Below are 22,688 nucleotides of genomic sequence, written 5' to 3'. Positions count from 1 at the left end.
TATGTTATCACAAAATACTTTTAATAATTCCTTAAAGAAAATTATATATAATTCTAACTTTCGCCCGCGGCTCATCCTACGTTAACATCTATCCCTCGGGGACCGTTCTTTTTTCCGGGATGAAAGGTACCCACTACCCTATGTCCTTCTCCATACCCCAAATAGAATGCGTAACTAAGGCGTAACAAACAAACAAAGTCACTTTCGCATTTACTAGCTAAAAGCCGAGCTTTGTGAAAGCTCGCGTCGTTACACCTTGACTGACTGATGATAACAGTGTTATCATCAGCTTGACTGACTGATGATAACACATTTACATGTATATAAAAATTACTATGTCAAAGCACAAATCAATAGGTGATAGTTTTTCCGTAAAGTGTACCACAAAATGTACAGGTTGTGGGATATACTCGCTTCGCTCGCCCTGATAAAAATAAGTACCCGTACCCGCGACTTCGTTCGCATGACGCATGTATGTAGTTTTCGTCACTAGAAGTGTGTCTAATCAAATAGTTCCTTTGCCATCATATTAGCATTCCTGTCTTTTAATAACGTAAACACGGTAGACACTAGACACGCTCTGCAACTATTCATAAGTTTTACTGTATTTCAAGGTGATTAAACTGATGCTGATAACTCTATTTCACTAAGCTGAAATGGCGGCAACCTGAGCTATTCACGTTTATTGGGACCCCGTTACGTTTTTCACGTTCACAAAACACTTTCACTCTTAACGCCATCATTCTTTCACCACTCTTTAATGTTTTCGGCATGATTTTCTCACGAAATCACAGTAACACTTATGAATACTTGCAGAGCATGTCTACCGTGTTTACGTTATTGACATACAGTAATGCCAACATGACGGCAAAGGAACTATTCGATGAAACGCACTCTATAGTCGGGGCAATTTAATAGGCCACATTTGACAGTTCAACAAAATTGAGCCTGGTAGCCTTGTAACGACGCCATAAAAAAATAAATATTTTGTCATTGTTATTACTGCACAATTTATTCACTTTTTCTAATAACGATTACATATTTATTATAAATATAACCAATACGAGTTCTTTTACTATTTATTTTCACTGATAAACAATTTTTAACATAAAAAACAAATTATGATTTAAAGAACTGAACGTCGGTACAATGTTACGTCAGCTGACCTTTTTTCTTTTTAAACTCTAGGGATGTTACTCTAAAAATCGAAAGCGAATAAGTAGAATCAGATGCATTGATTAGTTGTTACGATATATCCCCATAAATTCATAACCACGTTGTGAAAAGTAACACATATTCATGTGAAATGAATAATGATAATACAAAATTTAACAGTTTTGATATTTCAAGTGAATAAATGCAATTTTTCTAGTAAATTATGTACTTGTCTTATTTTGCTCCTTGAATTTACAAAAGAAAAAGTAATAATAGAACAGGAATTCGTTTTTGGTTTTATAAATAACATATAAAATTCAAATATTTTATTTCAAGTCCGTATCGATTTATTCGTTTTGGTCGATGTTTTTAAGCAGCTTACCTCACTATGGAGATTATTCTGACAGATGTCAAATGTGGCCTATTAAATTGCCCCGACTGTAGTTTCTTGGCACGCAGATAATATTTAGTATATTTTCTAAAATGGCAACACAATATTTCAATATGAAGGTTCCATATACACCATAATCTGTGAAGGTTCCTGTTCGAAAAAGAAAGAGAACGCATGCGCAATGCGCAGGTCGAATTCGTCAATCGTCATATTCGTGCGCTGTGGCCGACATTACAGTTAATCTTTTACTATTTCATCCAGATCTAGTGGAATTCTTTGCCAAGGAGATTGAAACTGAATACAAAATGCCTAATCAAGTTTTAACAATAGAACCACAAAATGAGTTGAAGTTTAAAGGTGAGTCAGTTTCGTTGTATAGAACAGAATCTGCAATTGCCGCATTGAATCTTGATGAAATAGGTAGTGATAGCTAGCAAATGGAGTTCTATTTCCAGATATCGGCATTTTATCAGGGTGCGGTTTTTAATTATTTCAATTTAACCAAGCGTTTTTGACGACGATATATAGAAACCAATGTTCTAAAACACAATGTTAACTTTTATACATCAATAAAATGTGGGTAATCTACCTACCTATAGGCTATAGCTTGGTACGGATCATACCTATCGCCTGTGTAAAATTCGTTTCGAAATTGATTGACGATTGCCTTTTTGTACTGTTGTTTGCTGTAACAGCATGAAATAATTTTACTGATGATAAAATCGGAAGACGAAAAACAGCATCTAGTCTGACATAAATGTGGAAATGTCTGATCCAAATGTCAAATTAGCACTAATTATAATTAGCTTTAGTTTTGTGACTACAATTATAATTATAGTAGAGAAATAGTTACTATTTCCTAACAACATATTTTCCTTTGCACAACTTTCAACTAGTCTTGTATGTAGTAGTTTTATGAATTATGTATTTTAAATCATGCTCTAATAATAATAGCTTTTTTCTGCTTTTTTTACACATCACAATCAAATTTTGTCCCTTACAATGCAATGAATTTGAACTTTCTAATACAACATTAATAATTCTGCTTGTAACTAAAACATGTTAACATGTATTAATAAAAAAAAATATTATGTCTTTCTATCGATTTAATATTGTACCTAGTTCATATAATTTGTTATGCTGCTTATAAGCTACATGGTTGTGTGACAAATGAAATAGCAATTGACTAAAGTATATTGTACTTAGCAGCATAAAAGTTCTGGGACTATCTTCCCCAGATAGTATACAACAAAGATTGTACTTGATGCAAAGTAAAGTTAGGCACAAGTCCTCTCTAAGTCCATAACAATAACACATGTAAACTTGCTTCTGTTACATATCAGATACACCTTTAGCCATCTTACCGCATTAATTATACTTTGCTCTACTGTTAATGATCGTTGTTATTGATTTTTTCAGTTACTTTTTCAGGCTTGTTCGAATCCGGATACACAACATACATGAGGCTGACAAATCCCTCAAATGATACAGTCCTCTTCAAAATTAAGACAACTGCACCAAAGAAATACTGTGTTCGTCCAAATTCAGGCATCCTGGATCCTAACTCTAAGGTTGAGATTGCCAGTGAGTAAACATTTCATATATTGACGTATTTTCTTCAAATATGAAATTTTATTCAAATTGATTTTTATTTTTAGTAACCCCGCAGCCTGTCTATGTTGACCCTAATGAAAAACATAAGCATAAGTTTATGGTACAAAGTGTTATTGCTCCAGAAGGAAAGACAAACATTGATCAAGTAGTAAGTTGTCTTTATTAAGTATTGTAAGAATTGATTATATATTTTGTTGAATAAACTGTTAACAAGGTTTTTAATTTTAGTGGAAGGAGATAAGTCCCGATCAACTCATGGATTACAAGCTTAAGTGCGTGTTTGAGTCTCCGCAAGTGGTATCTCCTCAGGTATGGAACACAATTATTATCAGGGCCTGTTTCACTACTTCCTGATCAAGTGCCGGATAGGCTACAACTTTTTTGATAGATTATCCATACTCTACCTGTCAAGTTAAGTGGTAGATAACCTATCCGGCATTAATCAGGAAGTGGTGAAACAGGCCCTTAATCTTTTAGTTCTGAAAGTTGATTAAGTAGTATCCTCACTTTCATCTCTAGAAATTACGTACCATTCGTTTAGCGTGCAATAAAAAATTTGCTCAAATTATTATAAGTAATAGTACATCTCATACAGACCTTTATGATGAATCTCATGATACTTTGGTAATTAACATAATATAAGGGAATACTACTATACATATAATAACAATTAATAATAATAAGGACAATATGACGCTATTACCACTATATGAACGTATATACAAGTCAATTTATCACTTGTGAACCTTATCGCTATACACATAAGGTCGACATAAAACAAGTCTCTAATCAAAAACGGAATTAGAAGGTGTCAAGTTTATTGTTTGCCATTGAATCAAATTGCATGTTTAAGCCATTATGGCGTAATACGATGAGATAATAAGTTGCAGCAATATATGATGACTAAGCCAAAGTAATAATTTACCTGACATTAATTTAAGTTTATTGACAAAAAAATTACAATATGTTTAGTTGAAAAAATAAAAAAAAGATGTTTTTCAGGGTTCCGTACCCAAAGGGTAAAACGGGACCCTATTACAAAGACTTGCTGTTTATCTGTCTCCAGGCTGTATCTCAAGAACTGCGAACAAACTAGCTAGACAGTTGCAATGTTCACTAATTAATAATGATTATGTATCTCTGTTGCCACCATAATAACAAAAAACAAAACATAGCAAACATTTAAGGGGGCTCCCATACAACAAATGCGATTACTTTGGCCTTTTTTGCTCGACATCAATAAAATGGCAACAGGTAGGTACATAACTTGACAATATGACCACAAAATACTCAATTGTATATTTTATACTTTAATAATCACGGGGCAACAGCTAGTATAATATAAGTACTAGCTGTTGCCTGGTGATTATTGTATTATAAATACAATATGTAAGTATGTATATAACTGTCTCCAGGCTGTAACTCAATAACCGCTTTAGCTACACGTCTGAAATTTTCACAGTTTATATTCTGTTGCCACTTGCCGCTATAACAACATACTGAAAATAAAATAAAGTTAATATTTAAGGGGGGCTCCCATACAAGAAACGTGATTATTTTGGCCTTTTTTGGTCGTAATCAATAATGGTCGTAATTAATAATAAAATTAAAATAAAGTAAATTTTATATTTAAGTAAATTTTATAATCCCATACAAAAAACACAATTTTTTGTCTACTTTCGCTCCATACCGGTACGGATAACGGAACCCTTCGTGCGCGAGTTCGACTCGCACTTAGCCGATTTTTGCCAATTAAAAAAATTAAATTAGAGGTTACCCCAATTTTCTTTATGTGAAATTATTGATTGTATTATATTATGTGTGCGTGTTAGATTTTAGCAGTAAACTATTGTTTTGTAGCAGGATGCTGGTGACAACGCCGGTCAAAATGAAGTGACGAAGAAAAGAGTTGCTGTCACCTCAGAGGACCCTAAGGCCTCGACTAAGGTATTTACACAAAAATACACATTACAAGTACTTATAGTGGTTAAGAGACCTTTAAAGCGGGTTTGTGTTCTATGCGAGCCATGTACGCGTGTATAGATATGGTCACCCACACAACTAAGGGCGCCGCGCGCTCGTAGATTGCAAGATATGTAGCTTTACTGAGTTTAAAGCTGCGCGTCCACTGGATCGGAATCGGAGCGTATTGATCGTCGTCATTTACGAAATGCCGATGGGGTGCGTCTACTGCATTCGCATTCAGCATCGGCAATTTAGTTATTTTTAGTCCGTCATAGCACTCATAGCACAGAATAGATAATAGTACAACATAGTCTGTTAACGTGCATTTTCATTATGGAGAATAGCGACGAGGATATTGTTGTAATTAGCTGTATTTTATCAGAAGAGGAAAAGAGAAACAAGAGGAAACGAAATTTATTATTTGCCCAATTTCTTCCTAAATATTGTCTCTCCTCAGTTGGTTATCATAATGTTGATGTTTTAGATTGTAAAGCTCTTCATATTTTTCCACTAAAGTAATTAAAATATCGTCATTCATCGTGAATAAGTATTTATGTCGCGTCGTCGCAAACACGTCAGAGCTTGAAACCATCGGAATGCGAATGACGCGTTCACTGCGGATGACGTCATCGGCATAAATTTCGGTCTCAGGCGCAGAAATGCCGACCTAGTGCACGCAGTACCATACAAATCAATACAAAGCAACAAATCCGTACGCTCCGATTCCGATCCAGTGCACGCGCAGCTTAAAGCTATAGTATTTTTCGATACTCGATACCGACTACCGTAAATTTTTAGTATGGCAAATTTTTCAGCGCCTCTAGCGTTTACTTGCGGAATTAAAATTGCCATACTAAATATTTACGTAGTCGTTATCGACTATCGATAAATACTATAGCTTTAAGCTCATGGTAGAGCTACTGTACCCCTTATCTCCTACCAACCAGTAAATTATAGATAGCATTAAATCCATTCCCTGTTAGGCCACGTTTCCACCGGAAACGCAGCCTTAAAGTCATAAAAATAAGAAATAAATCAAAGTATACAGTAGTATTTTACATTGTTTGTATGAAAACTTAATAAGCTAAAACACCCAATAATTGTTAAGTCAAGAGCTTAATATGCTATCCTATTATTGGCATTCCTCGTATTTTCTAACTAAAATTTCTTAGGTGGCAATAATAGGACGACTGCCAACGATAGTGTAGTTTTTCCCATGCCTCATTCACATTTGATGACATGAGTGAATGGAGTGGGTAACTAACAATTTGAAAATTGTCGTATTTTGCATAATTTATAGAGGCTTTAGGACCGGGAAAGTGATTTGAAATAAATCATGTGGTTTCTATGTATAGCTATTTAGCTCGTTATCGAATCGAATCGAAAAAAATATAGAATAGACACCTCATTTAGTATTAGCTAGATGATGAAGTAGGTAAGTTACAAGGTTTTTTCAAATTATTAGGGAAAAATTGGTAATTGCTTTGTTGTAAAATGTTAGTTACCCACTTAATCCACTCATGTCTTCATTTATGTTAAACATCATAATATTATTCATCTACATATCTATGTCATCACATGTTTGTCTTTAAATTCACCACAATTTTTTTGCAAGTAGCTACTCTTTGTAATAATAATATTATTTAATATCATCTATGCATATATATAAAAATGGATTTTCAATTGTGTTAGTAACGCCAAAACTCGAAAACGGGTGAACGGATTGGCCTAATTTTAGTCTTAAAATATTCGTAGAAGTCCAGGGAACGTTTTAAAGTGACACGAAGTTCACCGGGACAGCTAGTAATTCATAATTGTGTCAGTTTCGCACTACCAAATTAATTTTACCTTAGATAGTTTTCTATCACCAGTTATTAAAATAAAATTATGTAAAGTCCTTTGAACACAATAATATTAATTATCAGACATCAATAAGTGAAAAATTTATAAGTACGCGATAACTATAAGATTTAAAAAAAAACACTTTTACTAAAGACCTAAGTTAGTGTTAGTTTTATTCAGAAATAACATAGAAGTAAATAATTATTACTTTACTTCTTTTATTAGTCTATTCAGAAAATAATTCATTATGCTTTTATTAGTACAACGTCTGAACTTGATTTAAATTTTTCCTATTGAACTCGTCATAATAATGAAGTGTAAGTAACAGTAAAAATGGTGCCGTTTTCTTGCATAAATGCAGGCTTTAGGGCCGGGGAAATGATTTGAAAATAAAAAAAATGGATTTTATGTGTAGCCAGATATATTATTCAGTTAATGAAGTAGCTAAGTTACAACGTTTCTTTGAATTATAAGGTAAAAAATGAGTAATTGTCCTTGTTATAAAATGTTTGTTATTTGAGTCTTCCACTCACGTCTTTTATTATTATAATATACATTTTACCTTCTTCCTACTTTTTCCCAACATTATTTGATGTATTATTAACATAACTCATTATATTACAAATAATACGTAACGTAGTCTTTATTCCGCCGGTTATAAAGTTTAGTTTCGCTTGAGTAGACATCCCGTAGCGCCGTCGATTTTAATTTGTGTTCGTGCTTGGCATGTCGATGTATTTCAGGACGCAATAGAAGGTCCCATCCACACTGAAAAGAGGAAGGAGATAAGCGCCGTTGACGTGATACCTACCCCACCGAAAATGGTATCCCCATTCATATTAGACACCTAACGCACGCACTCATAAACAACAATCCCCTTACTACCCCACTCATCATGTTAATTACGTAACTGTAATTAAATAAACATTTTGACACAATACTCATACATTAACTGTCAAACTATTCATTAATTTTAATTATCATTAAATGTCTCTGAGTGCGGCGGAATCGTAGTTACTGAAATATTTACACAGCGAAGCTCTACCGTGCCAATCCTTACCACTCGAATTGCCGTTTCGAGCGCAGGTTCATTAGCGCGTGAAACAGTGGTGTTCGCCCAAGACGAATTGCGACCTTAGCGATATTCGAGGTTTTAGCTCCCTCATCATTCAGACCCCTGCTTGTCTTTTTCTTAATAATATATTAGAAAGGCCACTTGACAGCCACCTTTAGTTATCTGCTGTGAAAATATTTTATTACTAAGGGGGTAATGATTACTTACAGTTACACAGTGAAGGCTTTGGCATAAAATCCTTATATTCCGAAGTCTTCATTAAACACTTAAGTAATCATCGTCTCTGAGTGCGGACGTTATTCCCTCGCAGGCTTCTGTCCGCTGGTTGTTATTACTTGTAGGCTGTATATTTAACCGACTTCCGAAAAAAGAGGTATTATGTTTGTCTGTTGTGACTTTCCCGGTGGGCGATAAAGATCAGGCGATCCCTCTGCTCGTTTATACTGGCCAGCTGACAGCGTGCTTGCGGGTGGCCTTGCATTAGCGGGTGTAGCCGGTAGCGGTATAAGCAAACGCTAAAAAGCTTAAAGGGTGCATACACGGTTGATATCGGTGTAAACTTAATAATGAAATTATTTATTCCATTTTGAGACTTGGCAGAGTGATCTTTTCTGTATATTAGTAACGTATACTATGGCAACTGTATCTTTCATACAAAAAAAAATACTGTTACATAAGTGTAATTTACGAGGCGCTTTTGTTTGTAATAGTTAGTAGATTTTTCCTTAGTAGGAAAGATGATGACATAGTAAGAGTTGCTTATATTTAGGAGTTTAATTTGCCAAGTCTCAAAACGGATTAACCTTGTACGGCGTTTGGATTTTCGAAATTAATATTTGTATATTATTATGTATTAATAATTATTATAGATAAATTTAAAAATTTTTCGCTATGTGGATGTGATCTAGTCTTGAAATTGGTCTTCTTTTGATAAACAGTTATTAAATGACTTTAATATCGCTTTACAATAAAACATTTTTATTGGCAATCATATTTTAATTTCGTGAACAAATACTCGCTCATTGTTTTTGCATGTTCTCTGAATTTGCATATTGTTTTACATATAATGAATATAATATTATATTAACATTATTCTTACGTGTTTCCAGACTACTACGAAAACTGAGAACTTCGAAGGTGATTTGCAGAAAGTTGCAAACGAAGTTCAACTTCTGAGAGAAGAGGAAAGTAAACTGAGACATGAAAATCTTCGATTAAAAGTAAGATATTTTTTACATTGTTTAGATTATTATAATACACAAGTTTTTAGTTTTTATTACTTTTAAAATAAAGGCTTCCAAATGTTACTACATTTGACATGACGTCATGAAACATAAAGCTATAAAAGAATCTGTTATTCTATTATGGTACCCAATTATTACCATTCACTACTACAGAAAATCCTATTATTGGCAGTAGTATTTTAAAACAAAGGTACCAAGGTACTTTGCCCTATGTGAAATTAAATGTTATACATATTGACAACCTCCATATAATGTGCATGTTTATATTTGCGATGACATTGTTAAAGCAGAAAAAGATATTAAAATTGTAAGACATTATGTTGTATACTTACTTTAAATTCATGCTGCATTATTTTGTTATGGAAAACAGTAAAGAACACAGTTATAAAAATTACAAGACTGGACATAGATTTTTTTTTGTTTTTGTAACTCGATTTGCCATTTTTACTTTAACTGCTAAGCGATAATATTGCTGCTCGAATGCTTTGCGATTTTCATAATGTTTTTGTTTGTTGATTGGTAAAAAGTAATTAACAATTTATATAATTTCTCAGCTATGCGATTGGCACTGATTTGCCATATGATCAAAATGAAGCCCATCAGAGAGAATGTTGTAAAATTGTTTCAAATAAAACTATAATATCAAGTGCGTACTAATTTTAAAATTTAAGCATTAAAATATGTTTAAAAAATGTACAGAAACGGGATATAGCTTCAGACACTTAAAAATTTCATGCTTTTGCAAATATTTATTAAGATTGTTTTGTTTTCTTGTTTCCCTTTGTTTTCCAAGAAACAATGCTATAAATATAAAGCAAGGAAAATTAAATATTTTGTAACTGCAACAACATGCTAATTTTTGCGAATAATCATGTATGGTCCAAATTTGGTATCATGTTTATAAAAGTGATCTGATCATGCAATCCATGAGAAATCGTTACGTATACATTAGAACGCCTGCCTTTGATTAATATTATTCCGCCGTTTGTTGACTGATTTAACCTGAATTTAGTACCATGCTTACAAAAGTGGTAATTTGATAATATGGAATTGAATACTGGAACTGGATAATGGATTGGAACTTAATATTGGATATTGGAACTCCTGAATTTTTTTTGGGACGCACAGACACCTCTATTTATTCTGTACTCAATTTTAGTCTATGTGCAATTTACCGCTTTATACATAATTTTCTAAAATCTATAATAAACATAGCGATTTTACCTTCGAGGATAATAGACATACATGGGCTGCCCATGTAGACATAATATGCTATGGCGATATTTTTTGTAGATCTAGGAAAGGAGAATATTTCACACCTCTGACAAATGTTAACGTTGTACGAAGAGACTACGCACGTGCGTCAAGCTTCGCTTTGCAAGAAAATATATGTGACTGTGTCCACTGCAACCCACGGACACGTCACACGCTACGCTCGAATTGACTCGCCTAGCTTGCTCGAATATGGCGCACACGTAGCTCAACGCTGGCCACGCTACGCATGCTGTACACGGGGATACACGGAAGGTGTAGGGTGGGAGTGACTAGGGATCTGTAAACACTGTAGTATTTACTCAGACCAGAGTAAATACTCAGTAAAATGAATTAAGACACATAGTATTTACTTTTATTATTTAGTATTTATTATTATTTACTTTTAATTGAGTATATATTATATAAAATTCAGGAATCGATACGATAAAATCTCACTTTCGAATTCATCGTCTGACGAACTGTTTAGCAAACTAAATTACAATGCCATTTTATAAGATTGTAATTGCGTGGGTTCCACAAGACGTGTGATTCAAAACTGTGCTGCGCTACAGTTGTGCATAGTCGTGAGAGAGAGTCGTTGACCCACGTAGTCAGAGACCAAAGTAATAAATCCCTGCGCCGCGTGGCCGTGCACAGCGTGCGCCGCGGTGGGTTGGCGCCTTTATTTAAATGAAAACAGAAACTAAACAAATCTAATGACAGAGGATATTGTTTTATAACATTTAGTGATTATTAAAATAAAAATAAAATTGAGTATCTTGCGGCCATATTGTCTAGTACTTACTACTTACCTATCTGTTACCATTATTGATGTCGATCAAAAGGCCAAATTAAGGCATTTATTGTATGGGAAGCCTCCTTCAAATATTTATTTTGTTTTTAGTAAGTATTTGTTGATAAAGTTGCAATAAAAAGGCGAAATTTATGAAAATGTTAACTGTCTATAGAAATATAATTCCTTTTAGGAAGCCACATAAAGAGCGAAGTTGCTACGATTAATTTTGTACTTTTTTCCCGTTTTTGCAATCTCCGGGTTTTGAAAGACCCCACGTGACCGACCGAGGGTTAAGTAAAAGTAACTCCCAATTCCCAATTCAAATCTTTAACAAGGTGAAGCCGCACTAGTGCGACACTACACGAGGCGAAAAAAACAAATACACAAAAATTACTTACATATTGTATTTATAATACAATAACCACCGGGCAACATCTAGTATTTATATATCAGCTGTTGCCCGGTGATTATTAAAGTATAAATACAAAAAAAAGTATTCTGTGGTCGTAGTGACTAAGTGCCATTTTATTGATGTCAAGCAAAAAGGCCAAAATAATCGCGTTTGTTGTATCATGTATGGGAGCCCCCTTAAATATTTGCTTTATTTTGTTTTTAGTGTTTGTTATTATGGTGGCAACCGAAATACATAATTATGTATTAATTAGTGAACATTGCAACTGTCTAGCTGGTTCGTTCGCGGTTCTTGAGATACAACCTGGAGACAGACAAACAGCGAGTCTTTGTAATAGGGTCCCGTTTTTACCCTATGAGTAAGAAACCCTAAAATGGGAAATTATCATCTTCGTTATTATATTATTATTGTCTTGACGCGGACGAAGTCGCGGGCAACAGCTACTAATATAATTGGTGCTTATTATTTTCAAATTACAAATATGTACTATGAATTGTTGTAATGATAAATGATTAATGCAAAATCCTATGGTAATGCAAAATACTTTCCTAATTATCTCAACTTTAAAACAAATCAGATAATCCTAAAAAGGTTTAGCTTTGCTCTACAATTATACAATTAATCATGCTTGCGAAATTTTATTGATTGTTGCTTTTAATTTAATTTTGTTATATCTGTATCGATAAGTATATTTTTATGCGCAATTTACATTTAGAAAAAGAAATATTTCATTATTATTCCCACATTAAATTAAAATTTCATTATTGAGTTTAAATTTTAAGCATTAATGCATTAATCAACAAAGGTTTAATTTAACTTAATGAAAAATGAAAGATTTGAAAGCCTTTATTGTTATTAAGTGTTAGGCTTCGATCAAATATTTTTGTAGATGCACAGTAATTGCCGTCTAAAAAGTGGCACCGGCAAATAGTGGCAATGTGCCTTATTTCTCCCTTAGTCTATAGTGAGCTTTATCTAGTTTGGTTTAGTTTGTCGTAAAAATTTTATTGTCTTGGGCGGTGTTGACCTTTGGACAGGAAGAGTTTTACTTAGATAAAGCTGTATAATACTTTATAGGACTTTTTTCCCACACCTTTAGTTATAAACATCTGCATAGTATGTATAGACTTGGGGACATTATTATGTTGAATTTTGTATGGAACTGTGCAGAAATATTTGATCGAAGGTTTCAAGTATTAGAGTTTTATTAAGCTTAGATAAACATTAAGCATAATCGAAGACATGAGTGCAAGAACACGATAACTAACATTTTGTAATATACGGACATTTCCTCGTTTTTCCCTTATAATTTGAACAAATCTTATAACTTATCTACTTCATCACCTGGCTAGTATGTCTGGTTACGCATAAAAAGCACAGTTATTTATTTCAACTAATTTTTCCGGCCTTAAACCTCTATTTATTAAAAAACCGACAGTTTTTTCACTGTTAGTTATAGTGTTCTTCCATTCACGTCTCCCATTATACAAGATGTTAATGTAAACACCATTATCATAGAAAAGGTTGTTCATTTTGACTGGCTCATTTGATGGTTTCAAGGATAACGGTGTCTACACTAACACACTGTATATGCTTATTATAGTTATTATATTGTTACGGTACATGGTATACGGACACGTGGTGCCATATAGCGACAAACCAGCGAAACTTACCGAGGGAGCACAGGCAACATAAATCCCCTACTCAATACTAGATGGCATGAGGTGCGCAAGTACATACTCAAACCTTCTAGAAAGGTCCAATGTTTGTTTACGTGTTTTAATTTAGACCTTATGACTGAGTCCATAAGGTCTAAATTAAATTCAACTTACTGCACTTATTGTAAGGACGGCAGTTTTATTGTGGTACATGCTCGAGCCTCCTAGAAAGTTCCCACAGTTGTTTACTTGTTTACGTGAATCGGGAAATTTCTAGAATTCGTCTCGCCATATAAAAAGCCGCAGGCAGGCCCGGCGAGTCAGTTCAATCTGAGCGATCTTCGAGGCGACAACAAGTGATCAATAGTGAGTGAACCAGTGAAACCTGCGACTTGGCTACGACCTAGGACAGTGATAGTGCTTAGTGATTGGACCTAGTGATTAGTGTTTGGACTTAGTGCTAAGTGTTGTGACCTAGTGTTTAGTGCAGTGTTAATAAAGTCTTCAAGAGAGTCACCAGGTCCTTCACTCCAAATCCTCGAACCCTAGCACGTAACAACTGGTGTCAGAAGTGCGATTTGGAGATGTCATTGACTCCGAGAGAGGACTTCAAGGGGAGTGTTAGGACAAGGGCGCAGCGAGCTGCTGCCATTGACTTCGAGAGAGGAGTTGCGGAGGCCACACCCACTGGGGACCAAGCTCCGCCCACCGAGGGACAGGCCCACCCACTGACCCCGCCCACCTGGCTCCGCCCACTGACCACGCCCACCAGGCTCCGCCCACTTTGGGCGAAGCCACGCCCACTGGCTCCGCCCACCAGGCCACGCCCATTCAGGCCACGCCCACTAGCCCCGCCCACCGAGCTCCGTCTGCTCAACCCCTGCCTACTGGCTCCAGCCACCATGCATCGCCCGTAGATTCTGCGGCCCCTCAAGTGGCTCCTCAATTACAAAGCCTAATTGAGTTAATTCAGGCTCTGCAAGAGTCACAAAACCGCAAGCTCGGCGCTTTACAAGAGTCACAAGACCGCAAGCTCGGCGCTTTGCAGGAGTCACAAGAGCGCAAGCTCGGCGTTTTGCAGGAGTCTCAAGAGCAACAAAAGGACCTCCAAGAAAAAGCGCTTTTGGCCATAAAGGATGTTAGTGACACGGTGACTAAGCTTCGGAAAGATGTCGACATAATGGAAGAACGCGTTACCGGGCTAGGAGTGGATATGGAAAATGTGAAAACCGGCCTCACAGAATTACAGAAGTGGAAAGTTCGCCTGGAAACCACAGGAGTCGCGACGTGTAGTGGAACTTTCGGAGTGGCACACGGGCCAAGAGTAAAAGTACCGCTATACGACGGCACTACTTCTTGGAACGCTTACCATCAGCAATTCCAGACTGTTGCTTCTGCCAACGGATGGTCTGACGAACAATGCCTGACCGCTCTCACTGTCGCGCTCAGAGGGCAAGCCTTGTCGGTCCTGGAAGCACATACAGGACATGGGTTCAAAGACCTGATGGAGGCCCTTGAATCCAGATACGGGGAGCAACACCTGGAGCACGTGTTTCGTGCCCAACTGCGTGACAGAGTCCAACGCTCAGGAGAAGGATTACAACAATGGGCGTTGGAAATTGAAAAACTCGTTAAGAAGGCACACCCAGGAGCTGACGCCAAGATGGTCGACACGAATATTGTGCAAGCATTTGTCGACGGAATCAGGGATCTGGAGGTCAGAGCTGCAGTGAGGCTTCGTCACTACACCTCGCTTAAGGAAGCATTGGCGCATGCTTTGGAAGTCGAGGATGTTCGCCGTGACATACGACAGACCCATACGATCCGCGAGGTCTCTGAAGAAGTCAAGGAGGTTAAGGCTCCTATAAAGAAAGGTTTTGGAGCCATGTGCTACAAGTGCGGCGAGAGGGACCATCTTCAGCTCAACTGCCCACAGAAGGAGATTAAGGCTCCTACGAAGAGAAGTTCAGGAGCCATGTGCTACAAGTGCGGCGAGAGGGGCCATCTTCAGCTCAACTGCCCACAGAAGGAGATTAAGGCTCCTACGAAGAGAAGTTCTGGAGCCATGTGCTACAAGTGCGGCGAGAGGGGCCATACTTAGCTCAACTGCCCGCAGGAGACCCAGATGGCAAGAATGAAAAGGCTCGAGGAACAAATGGAGGAGCTGAAGAAGCAAGGGGCTTCGTTCCCTGCCCGAAATCGAATAAAAGCCAGGACTAAGGGCCGAGTACTGGCTGAAGCAGAGGAAGCCCCGATAACTGTTATCTCCCAAGCATGCAGTGGGAATAGTCTTGTGATTCAGGGGACTATTAACAGGATGGATTGCAAAATGGCTCTAGATACAGGAGCCTCTAGAACGATAGTAAACCCAAATCTGGTAAAAGCCGCAAGAAGACACAAGAGGAGAATTAACTGTCGGCTCCTTACTGCCTCCGGTCAGCCAATACCCATCCTGGGAGAAATGTCAGTTACGATTAATGTAGGGGGATCCTCATACCCTCATGACGTTATCGTGGCTGAGATTATGGATGATTGCATCTTGGGTTTGGATTTCATGAAGAAGCACAACTGCAGAATTAATGTCGCTGACGAAGTTTTCAAGTGTGGTGAAGAAGAAATTTTCATCCTTGGAGGCGCCTGCGGGAAAGTTGAATGTGTGAAGAAAGTCATAATACCTGGATGTGCGGAAGCTCGGGTGCTGGTGAAACTACCGCCAGCTGGAAAGAAGGAGTCAAACAGATGCGTGTTGATCGAAGACACACCTACCAAGACATCAGCGCAAAAACTGATGACGGCGAGAACCCTTGTTAGTGGAAGCAGTAACGCTGTGGTCAGGGTTTTGAATCTTGGTGATCGCGAGATCTGCTTGAACAAAGGTGACGTCATTGGAAAGTGCGAGGAAGTTGTCTGGATGAGAAAGTGTAGTTCGATCACAGGCTCAGACTCAGCAAACACCAGCAACTATGGAATAGTGACTGAGCTACTCGATGACTGCAAGAGTAATCTGACTTATTCGCAGAGCATGAAAGCTAAGAAGTTTTTACAACGCCACGCGAATATCTTCTTCAGTCAGGAAGGCGACCTTGGAAGAACGTCGATGGTTCAGCACAAGATAGATACCGGAAGCGAGAACCCAATTCGTCAACGAGCAAGACAGATACCCATTGCAAAGGAAAAAGAAGTTGAAGGCCTTTTGGGAGGACATGAGAAGGCATAAGATCATTGAACCGTCTGCAAGTCCGTTGGTGCTCACCGGTTGTATTAGTGAAGAAGAAAGATGGCAGCACAAGATTTTGTGTGGACTACAGACGTCTCAATGATGTCACCAAGAAGGACAGTTATCCATTACCTCGAATCGACGACACTCTGGATACCTTGAGTGGCATGAAATGGTTCTCGACCCTGGACCTGAAATCTGGATACTGGCAGGTGGAAATTCATCCAAAAGACAAAGAGAAGACAGCTTTCTCCACCGGTAAAGGTTTATGGCAGTTTAACGTCATGCCCTTTGGATTGTGCAACGCACCTGCCACATTTGAGCGACTCATGGAGTGTGTACTGGCAGGCTTAGTTGGAGAGGCTTGCTTAGTCTACTTAGATGACGTCATCATTGTTGGCCGTGACTTCGAGGACCATTTGCGAAACTTAGAACGAGTTTTCGCCAAAATAGAGGGGGCCAAGTTAAAGTTGAATCCGAAAAAGTGTCGTTTATTCAGGAGTAAGGTCAACTATATCAGGCCACGTTATCTCCAGTGATGGAATCCAGACGGACCCGGAGAAACTGGAAGCAGTTCAAAATTGGCCAACACCTAAGAACAAAACCGAAGTGCGGGCATTTCTCGGCCTATGCTCCTACTACAGGCGTTTTGTTAAGGGATTCTCAGAGTTAGGGTGAAAGAGAAGTTGTAATTGCATATTTCAGCAAATCTTTATCCAAGCCAGAGAGAAACTACTGTGTGACAAGAAGAGAAATCTTGGCTGTCGTAAAGACGCTACAACATTTCAGCAAGTATCTCATTGGCAGACAGTTTTTACTGCGAACTGATCACGCAGCGTTGAAGTGGCTACTACAGTTCAAGAACCCAGAAGGTCAAGTAGCTCGGTTTGATTGAACAGCTCCAGGAGTATGACTTCAAGACCGAACACCGCAGCGGAAAGTCGCATGGGAATGCCGACGCACTCTCACGAAGGCCGTGTTCAGAAGACTGCAAACTTGTGTTAAGCAGGAATCTAATGAAGTAACATTAAAGTTAACGAAAACAAGTCCTTTGGGTCCATGGGAGAATGATGCTATGAGAGAGGCTCAAGAAAGAGATGACGACCTTCGACACATCATCACATGGAAGAAACGGGGTGACGTAAAGCCAATCTGGAGTGAGGTTGCACCCACTGGCGCTGTCACTAAGGCGTACTGGGCGCAATGGGACAGTCTGATTCTTCAAAACGGAATACTTTACCGGAAATGGGAGAAGACTAACGGCAGAGAGTTCCATCTTCAGATAGTTGTCCCAAGAACGAGAGTACATATGTTCTCCGTGAAATACACGATGGCGTATCAGGAGGTCATCTAGGTGTTAAGAGGACGTTAACAAAAGTGCGAGAACGATTCTACTGGTTGCATTGTCGAGATGATGTACAGGATTGGTGCCGCAAATGCACTACTTGCGCTGCAGTGAAGGGACCACAGACCCGGAGCCGTGGGAACCTGCGGTTGTATAACGTTGGCGCACCGTGGGAACGAATTGCAGTTGACGTAGCTGGGCCATTTCCCGTGACGGAATCGGGAAACAAGTATTTTATGGTCGTCATGGATTACTTCACCAAATGGCCCGAAGTGTTCGCCCTACCAAACCAAGAAGCTACAACAGTCGCTTCTAAATTATAAGTGATATCTCGGTTTGGTGTGCCTCTGGAAATCCATTCTGATCAGGGCAGGAATTTCGAATTGCAGGTCTTCCAGGAAGTGTGCAGAATTTTGGGATTGCATAAGACGAGGACCACAGCGTACCATCCACAGTCTGATGGAATGGTTGAGAGATTTAACCAGACCCTTGAGAAGCATTTGGCGAAATTGGTAGATGACAAACAAAAGGACTGGGACAAGTATATACCGCTCTTCCTTCTGTCGTACCGTACCGCCGAGCATGAGAGCGTAAAAGCTACCCCGGCGTATGTCAATTACGGTAGAGAACTGCGAGTACCAGTAGACCTCTTGACAGGAGGGTCACCGGAGGAACCGAAGACCGTACAAGACTATATCTGCGATTTAAGGGAAAAGATGCGCTATATACATGCCATGGTTCGGGAAAATAGGTTACAGTCAAGTGAGAACATGAAGACCAGATACGATCGGAAATCGAACACGAGCGGCTTCGAAGAAGGGTCACTGGTGTGGCTGCATAACCCAACTCACCGAAAAGGCAAATCTACAAAGTTGCAAACCAAGTGGGACGGCCCATACAAAGTGGTTACCCGATTGAATGATGTGACTTACAGGATTCAAAAGCAACCAAGAGGGACATTCAAAGTGGTACACATAGACCGTCTGGCGCGTTACCATGGCAGTAACAATGATGCTCGGGACGAGCATCTCTAAGAGGGGAGTAGTGTTACGGTACATGGTATACGGACACGTGGTGCCATCTAGCGACAAACCAGCGAAGCTTACCGAGGGAGCACAGGCAACATAAATCCCCTACTCAATACTAGATGGCATGAGGTGCGCAAGTACATACTCAAACCTTCTAGAAAGGTCCAATGTTTGTTTACGTGTTTACCGTTTATTTGTTTGCGTGTTTACGTGTTTTAATTTAGACCTTATGACGGAGTCCCTAAGGTCTAAATTAAATTCAACTTACTGCACTTATTGTAAGGACGGCAGTTTTATTGTGGTACATGCTCGAGCCTCCTAGAAAGTTCCCACGGTTGTTTACTTGTTTACGTGAATCGGGAACTTTCTAGAATTCGTCTCGCCATATAAAAAGCCGCAGGCAGGCCCGGCAAGTCAGTTCAATCTGAGCGATCTTCGAGGCGACAACAAGTGATCAATAGTGAGTGAACCAGTGAAACCTGCGACTTGGCTACAACCTAGGACAGTGAGTGCTTAGTGATTGGACCTAGTGATTAGTGCTTGGACTTAGTGCTAAGTGTTGTGACCTAGTGTTTAGTGCAGAGTTAATAAAGTCTTCAAGAGAGTCACCAGGTCTTTCACTCCAAATCCTCGAACCCTAGCACGTAACAATATATTATAGCCTCCTTCACGTTGATCCACGATGGATCACCAAGATTGCCACTATGATTGCGCAGTTACGGTATGCGCAGCCAACGTCGATTATGGCAAATATAGTAGACAAATGTTACGCCACTCAGAAGTTCGAAATCACTTATATTTGACCATTGTGGGCTAACGTTTAAAAAATCTGTATTAGGCTGCGTCCAGATTAGCAATGTAAAAAATAATAATATAATACGCTTATATAAACCGCTGATAGAGTCACTTTTTTTAATTGTGACAGCAAATTCATGAAGTAAGAGCCTGTCCACACGGCGCGTTGCGTCAGCGTTGCGTCGACGCAGCGCTGCCGTTTGACGCATTGCCGGCCACACGGGCACACACACAATCGCGTTTTGGCAGATATAAAGTTTATAACTTAGAGCTGTTCTCATAAAACATGTCAAAGGTGTATAAGGGCCCTTAAGTATTATCACTCCTTAATGTTACATAGTCTGTATCAGCGTACATTTTCCGCAAGAAAAACTATCCTATAATATCCTTTTCTGTCTCTCAAAGTATCTCCATACTAAATTTAATCTAAATTGGCATAGCCGTTTAAGTGAGAAAAGGTAACAAACACACTTTCGCATTTATAATATTAGTAAGCATAATATGTGTGGTGGTTGTTAGTTGGTGTACTCATAAATTTTTTCACAATCGAAAATAATATAACCTCCTCCTTTTTTGGAAGTTGGTGAAACTGTTTTTGGAAGCTAACTATTGGACGCGTTGTTGATTAGGCGGGTCCACACCAAGCGAGCAGCTTCGGGCGAGGCCCGCCGCGAGCGGCATATGGGCGAGGCATGCTCGCCGAGGGCGAGGTGGACGGGCGTACACAGAGAGGCAGCCTCGCTCGAACAGCCCGAGTCATTGCTCAGTTGAGCACAAAGACACGATGACACCGCACGTACGCACAGCCGTGGCAGCTTATGCTTTTATTTTGCTATACACAACTATAAAAAATGGGTGAATCTCGTCTGTATCATCCTAACAAAGACTCCATTTTTTTAGATCCTTAACAGGAATATTCATTTTGCGGCTGATTTCTCTCCAAGAATCTTCCCTCATCTCCCTGTTAATGTAATTAGGATCCCTGGCAACCCAAAGCAATACATTTGCGACATACCAACTTGTTAGTTGTCGACACTGATTGTTCAATTTTGAACGCGGCACAAACCAAAACACCTGACTTCCACACTGCGCGAGGCAAACGACCGAGGCCTGTTAATGTAATTAGGATCCCTGGCAACCCAAAGCAATACATTTGCGACATACCAACTTGTTAGTTGTCGACACTGATTGTTCAATTTTGAACGCGGCACAAACCAAAACACCTGACTTCCACACTGCGCGAGGCAAACGACCGAGGCCCCTTTGAGCAAATCAAAAAACTGACACCGGCCGGCAAGGCCGCGCGCGCGCTCGCCCGAGCCTGACCATGCGCCCACCGCGGGCGAGCTACGTCCACACCAAGCGAGCGATACGGTGCATGCCGCGCGCGGCGAGCCTCACTCGAGGCTGCTCGCTTGGTGTGGACCCGCCGAATAAAACTTCAACCAAAAAACCCCTTGGTCCTTGCTGATAAAAAAATATTTTATATAATCCTTTTTATTGTTTTTTATTTACAAATTACATTTGAATTTAAATATAGCTTTACAGTAATGTTTTACTCAACAGGAGGACTTGCTGCGTTTGCACCAAACCGTCGGTGCGGAGGGGCGGGTGACGCGTCGCCACTCGTTCAGCCCCACCAAAACCGACCAGGCGTCGCTCCTACCCTGGCTAGCCGTCGCCGTCGGCATGGCAATATTCGGCATCATCATCGGGAAATTTATCATGTGAAGTGGCCGGTCTCGCCTTACTTATGCCGCTGTTACACCACTCCCGAGCATTTCACAAGGCAGCTTATATCTTTCGATCGTACAGCAAAAGTTACATCGATATTGCTTTTAGGTTTTTCTTTTGTATTGGAAACTCTGTTTGTGTTTTTCTGTAAAAATCTGACCAATATGCAAGTTATAACCATGTTTTATGTATACATTAAAACAAACTGCTTTTCATAAACTTATGACTTACTTGATTACTAAAAATGCTAACAGTTTCTATTGCAAAATTAAGGTAATTCGTGATTGCATAAATAAGCTTTTAAAACCGAATCGTTACCGAGCAATATAAATCAGAAACGACATAACTTTTAGAGCAACACGACTAGTCTTGATGCATCAATGTGCAAAGACATTTTTAGAAATTAATTTCTTCGAGCAATATTTTTGTAAGGATACACCTAAACTTTTGCTCAGTGTGCATAACTAGGCCTATTCCACACTCGTTTGGTGATTATTCTGTTGCTGGTTTCCCTTAATCTGATTTAAATCATGACAAGTAGTTTTAATCATGACTCATTTGCATTTGCTATTATGTCAATACTGGCTTACCGTTGCCCTGTCTTATTTCATTTTCGTTAAAATCGGTCGTCCCGTTTTCGAAAACTTCGGCAATCTACTAACTTCGTGACACGAGATTTTTATATACTAGGTAATTTAAAACAAGTTAAATATCGAAACTCAAAGAATATGAAATGTTTATTTTTAAGTAAGCATTCGCATGAGATAAAAAATTCTTAACATAAGCCTAGCGTATAACTTAAAAGCTAGAACTATGATGAGTCATGGTGTAAAATAATGCTATAAACTGTTTGACTATTTGCTACTATGTATTCATAAATATTGTAATTCAGTAAAAGTAATGTTAAAACTGCCTCGTTGAATAATTCATTTGGGATTTTTGAGTATCTTCCGATGCACCTACTTGAATAATATTATATATTGCACTGAATTTGACAACACTTAACTAGTCTGATACAAGTTTATATATTATCATAAACGTGCATTTAAAAATGTAATGTGCTTAAGTATTAATAAACTGAATCCTAATTTAGTATATTGTAACAATTATTATTGTGATAATGACTAACATTTAAACATGACTCGTTGGTAATTCATTATAAA

The 22,688-nt window shown here is 38.5% G+C and overlaps 1 protein-coding gene across 6 annotated transcripts; it reads left to right on the top strand.

Annotated features, from left to right (window-relative positions):
• The first annotated feature begins 1,713 nt into the window (after positions 1 to 1,713).
• On the top strand, positions 1,714 to 22,452 carry LOC121739429 (vesicle-associated membrane protein-associated protein B/C). Of its 6 annotated transcripts, none has more exons than XM_042131907.1 (8): positions 1,714 to 1,903; positions 2,978 to 3,130; positions 3,205 to 3,308; positions 3,389 to 3,469; positions 5,024 to 5,107; positions 7,711 to 7,791; positions 9,152 to 9,262; positions 21,358 to 22,452. In XM_042131907.1, the coding sequence occupies exons 1-8, from the start codon at positions 1,852 to 1,854 to the stop codon at positions 21,520 to 21,522; spliced, it is 831 nt and encodes a 276-aa protein (XP_041987841.1). In that variant the 5' UTR covers positions 1,714 to 1,851; the 3' UTR covers positions 21,523 to 22,452. The 6 variants fall into 6 exon arrangements, with proteins under 6 accessions (XP_041987841.1, XP_041987840.1, XP_041987839.1 ...); XM_042131906.1 differs by having other exon boundaries at positions 5,021 to 5,107; XM_042131905.1 differs by having other exon boundaries at positions 2,966 to 3,130.
• The last annotated feature ends 236 nt before the right edge of the window (positions 22,453 to 22,688 follow it).

The sequence above is a fragment of the Aricia agestis genome, chromosome Z, assembly GCF_905147365.1.
Source record: "Aricia agestis chromosome Z, ilAriAges1.1, whole genome shotgun sequence".
Classification (NCBI taxonomy): Eukaryota; Metazoa; Arthropoda; class Insecta; order Lepidoptera; family Lycaenidae; genus Aricia; species Aricia agestis.
The sequence above is the reverse complement of the archived record's forward strand: the minus strand, read 5'-3'. Positions and strand labels throughout refer to the sequence as shown.

Excerpts from the sequence above, each read along its gene's own strand:
- LOC121739429 (XM_042131904.1), top strand. The coding sequence starts at position 1,852 with ATGCCTAATCAAGTTTTAACAATAGAACCACAAAATGAGTTGAAGTTT. Across the intron at positions 1,904-2,965 it reads AAATGAGTTGAAGTTTAAAG|TTACTTTTTCAGGCTTGTTC; the intron begins GTGAGTCAGTTT and ends TGATTTTTTCAG. Across the intron at positions 7,792-9,151 it reads TACCTACCCCACCGAAAATG|ACTACTACGAAAACTGAGAA; the intron begins GTATCCCCATTC and ends ACGTGTTTCCAG.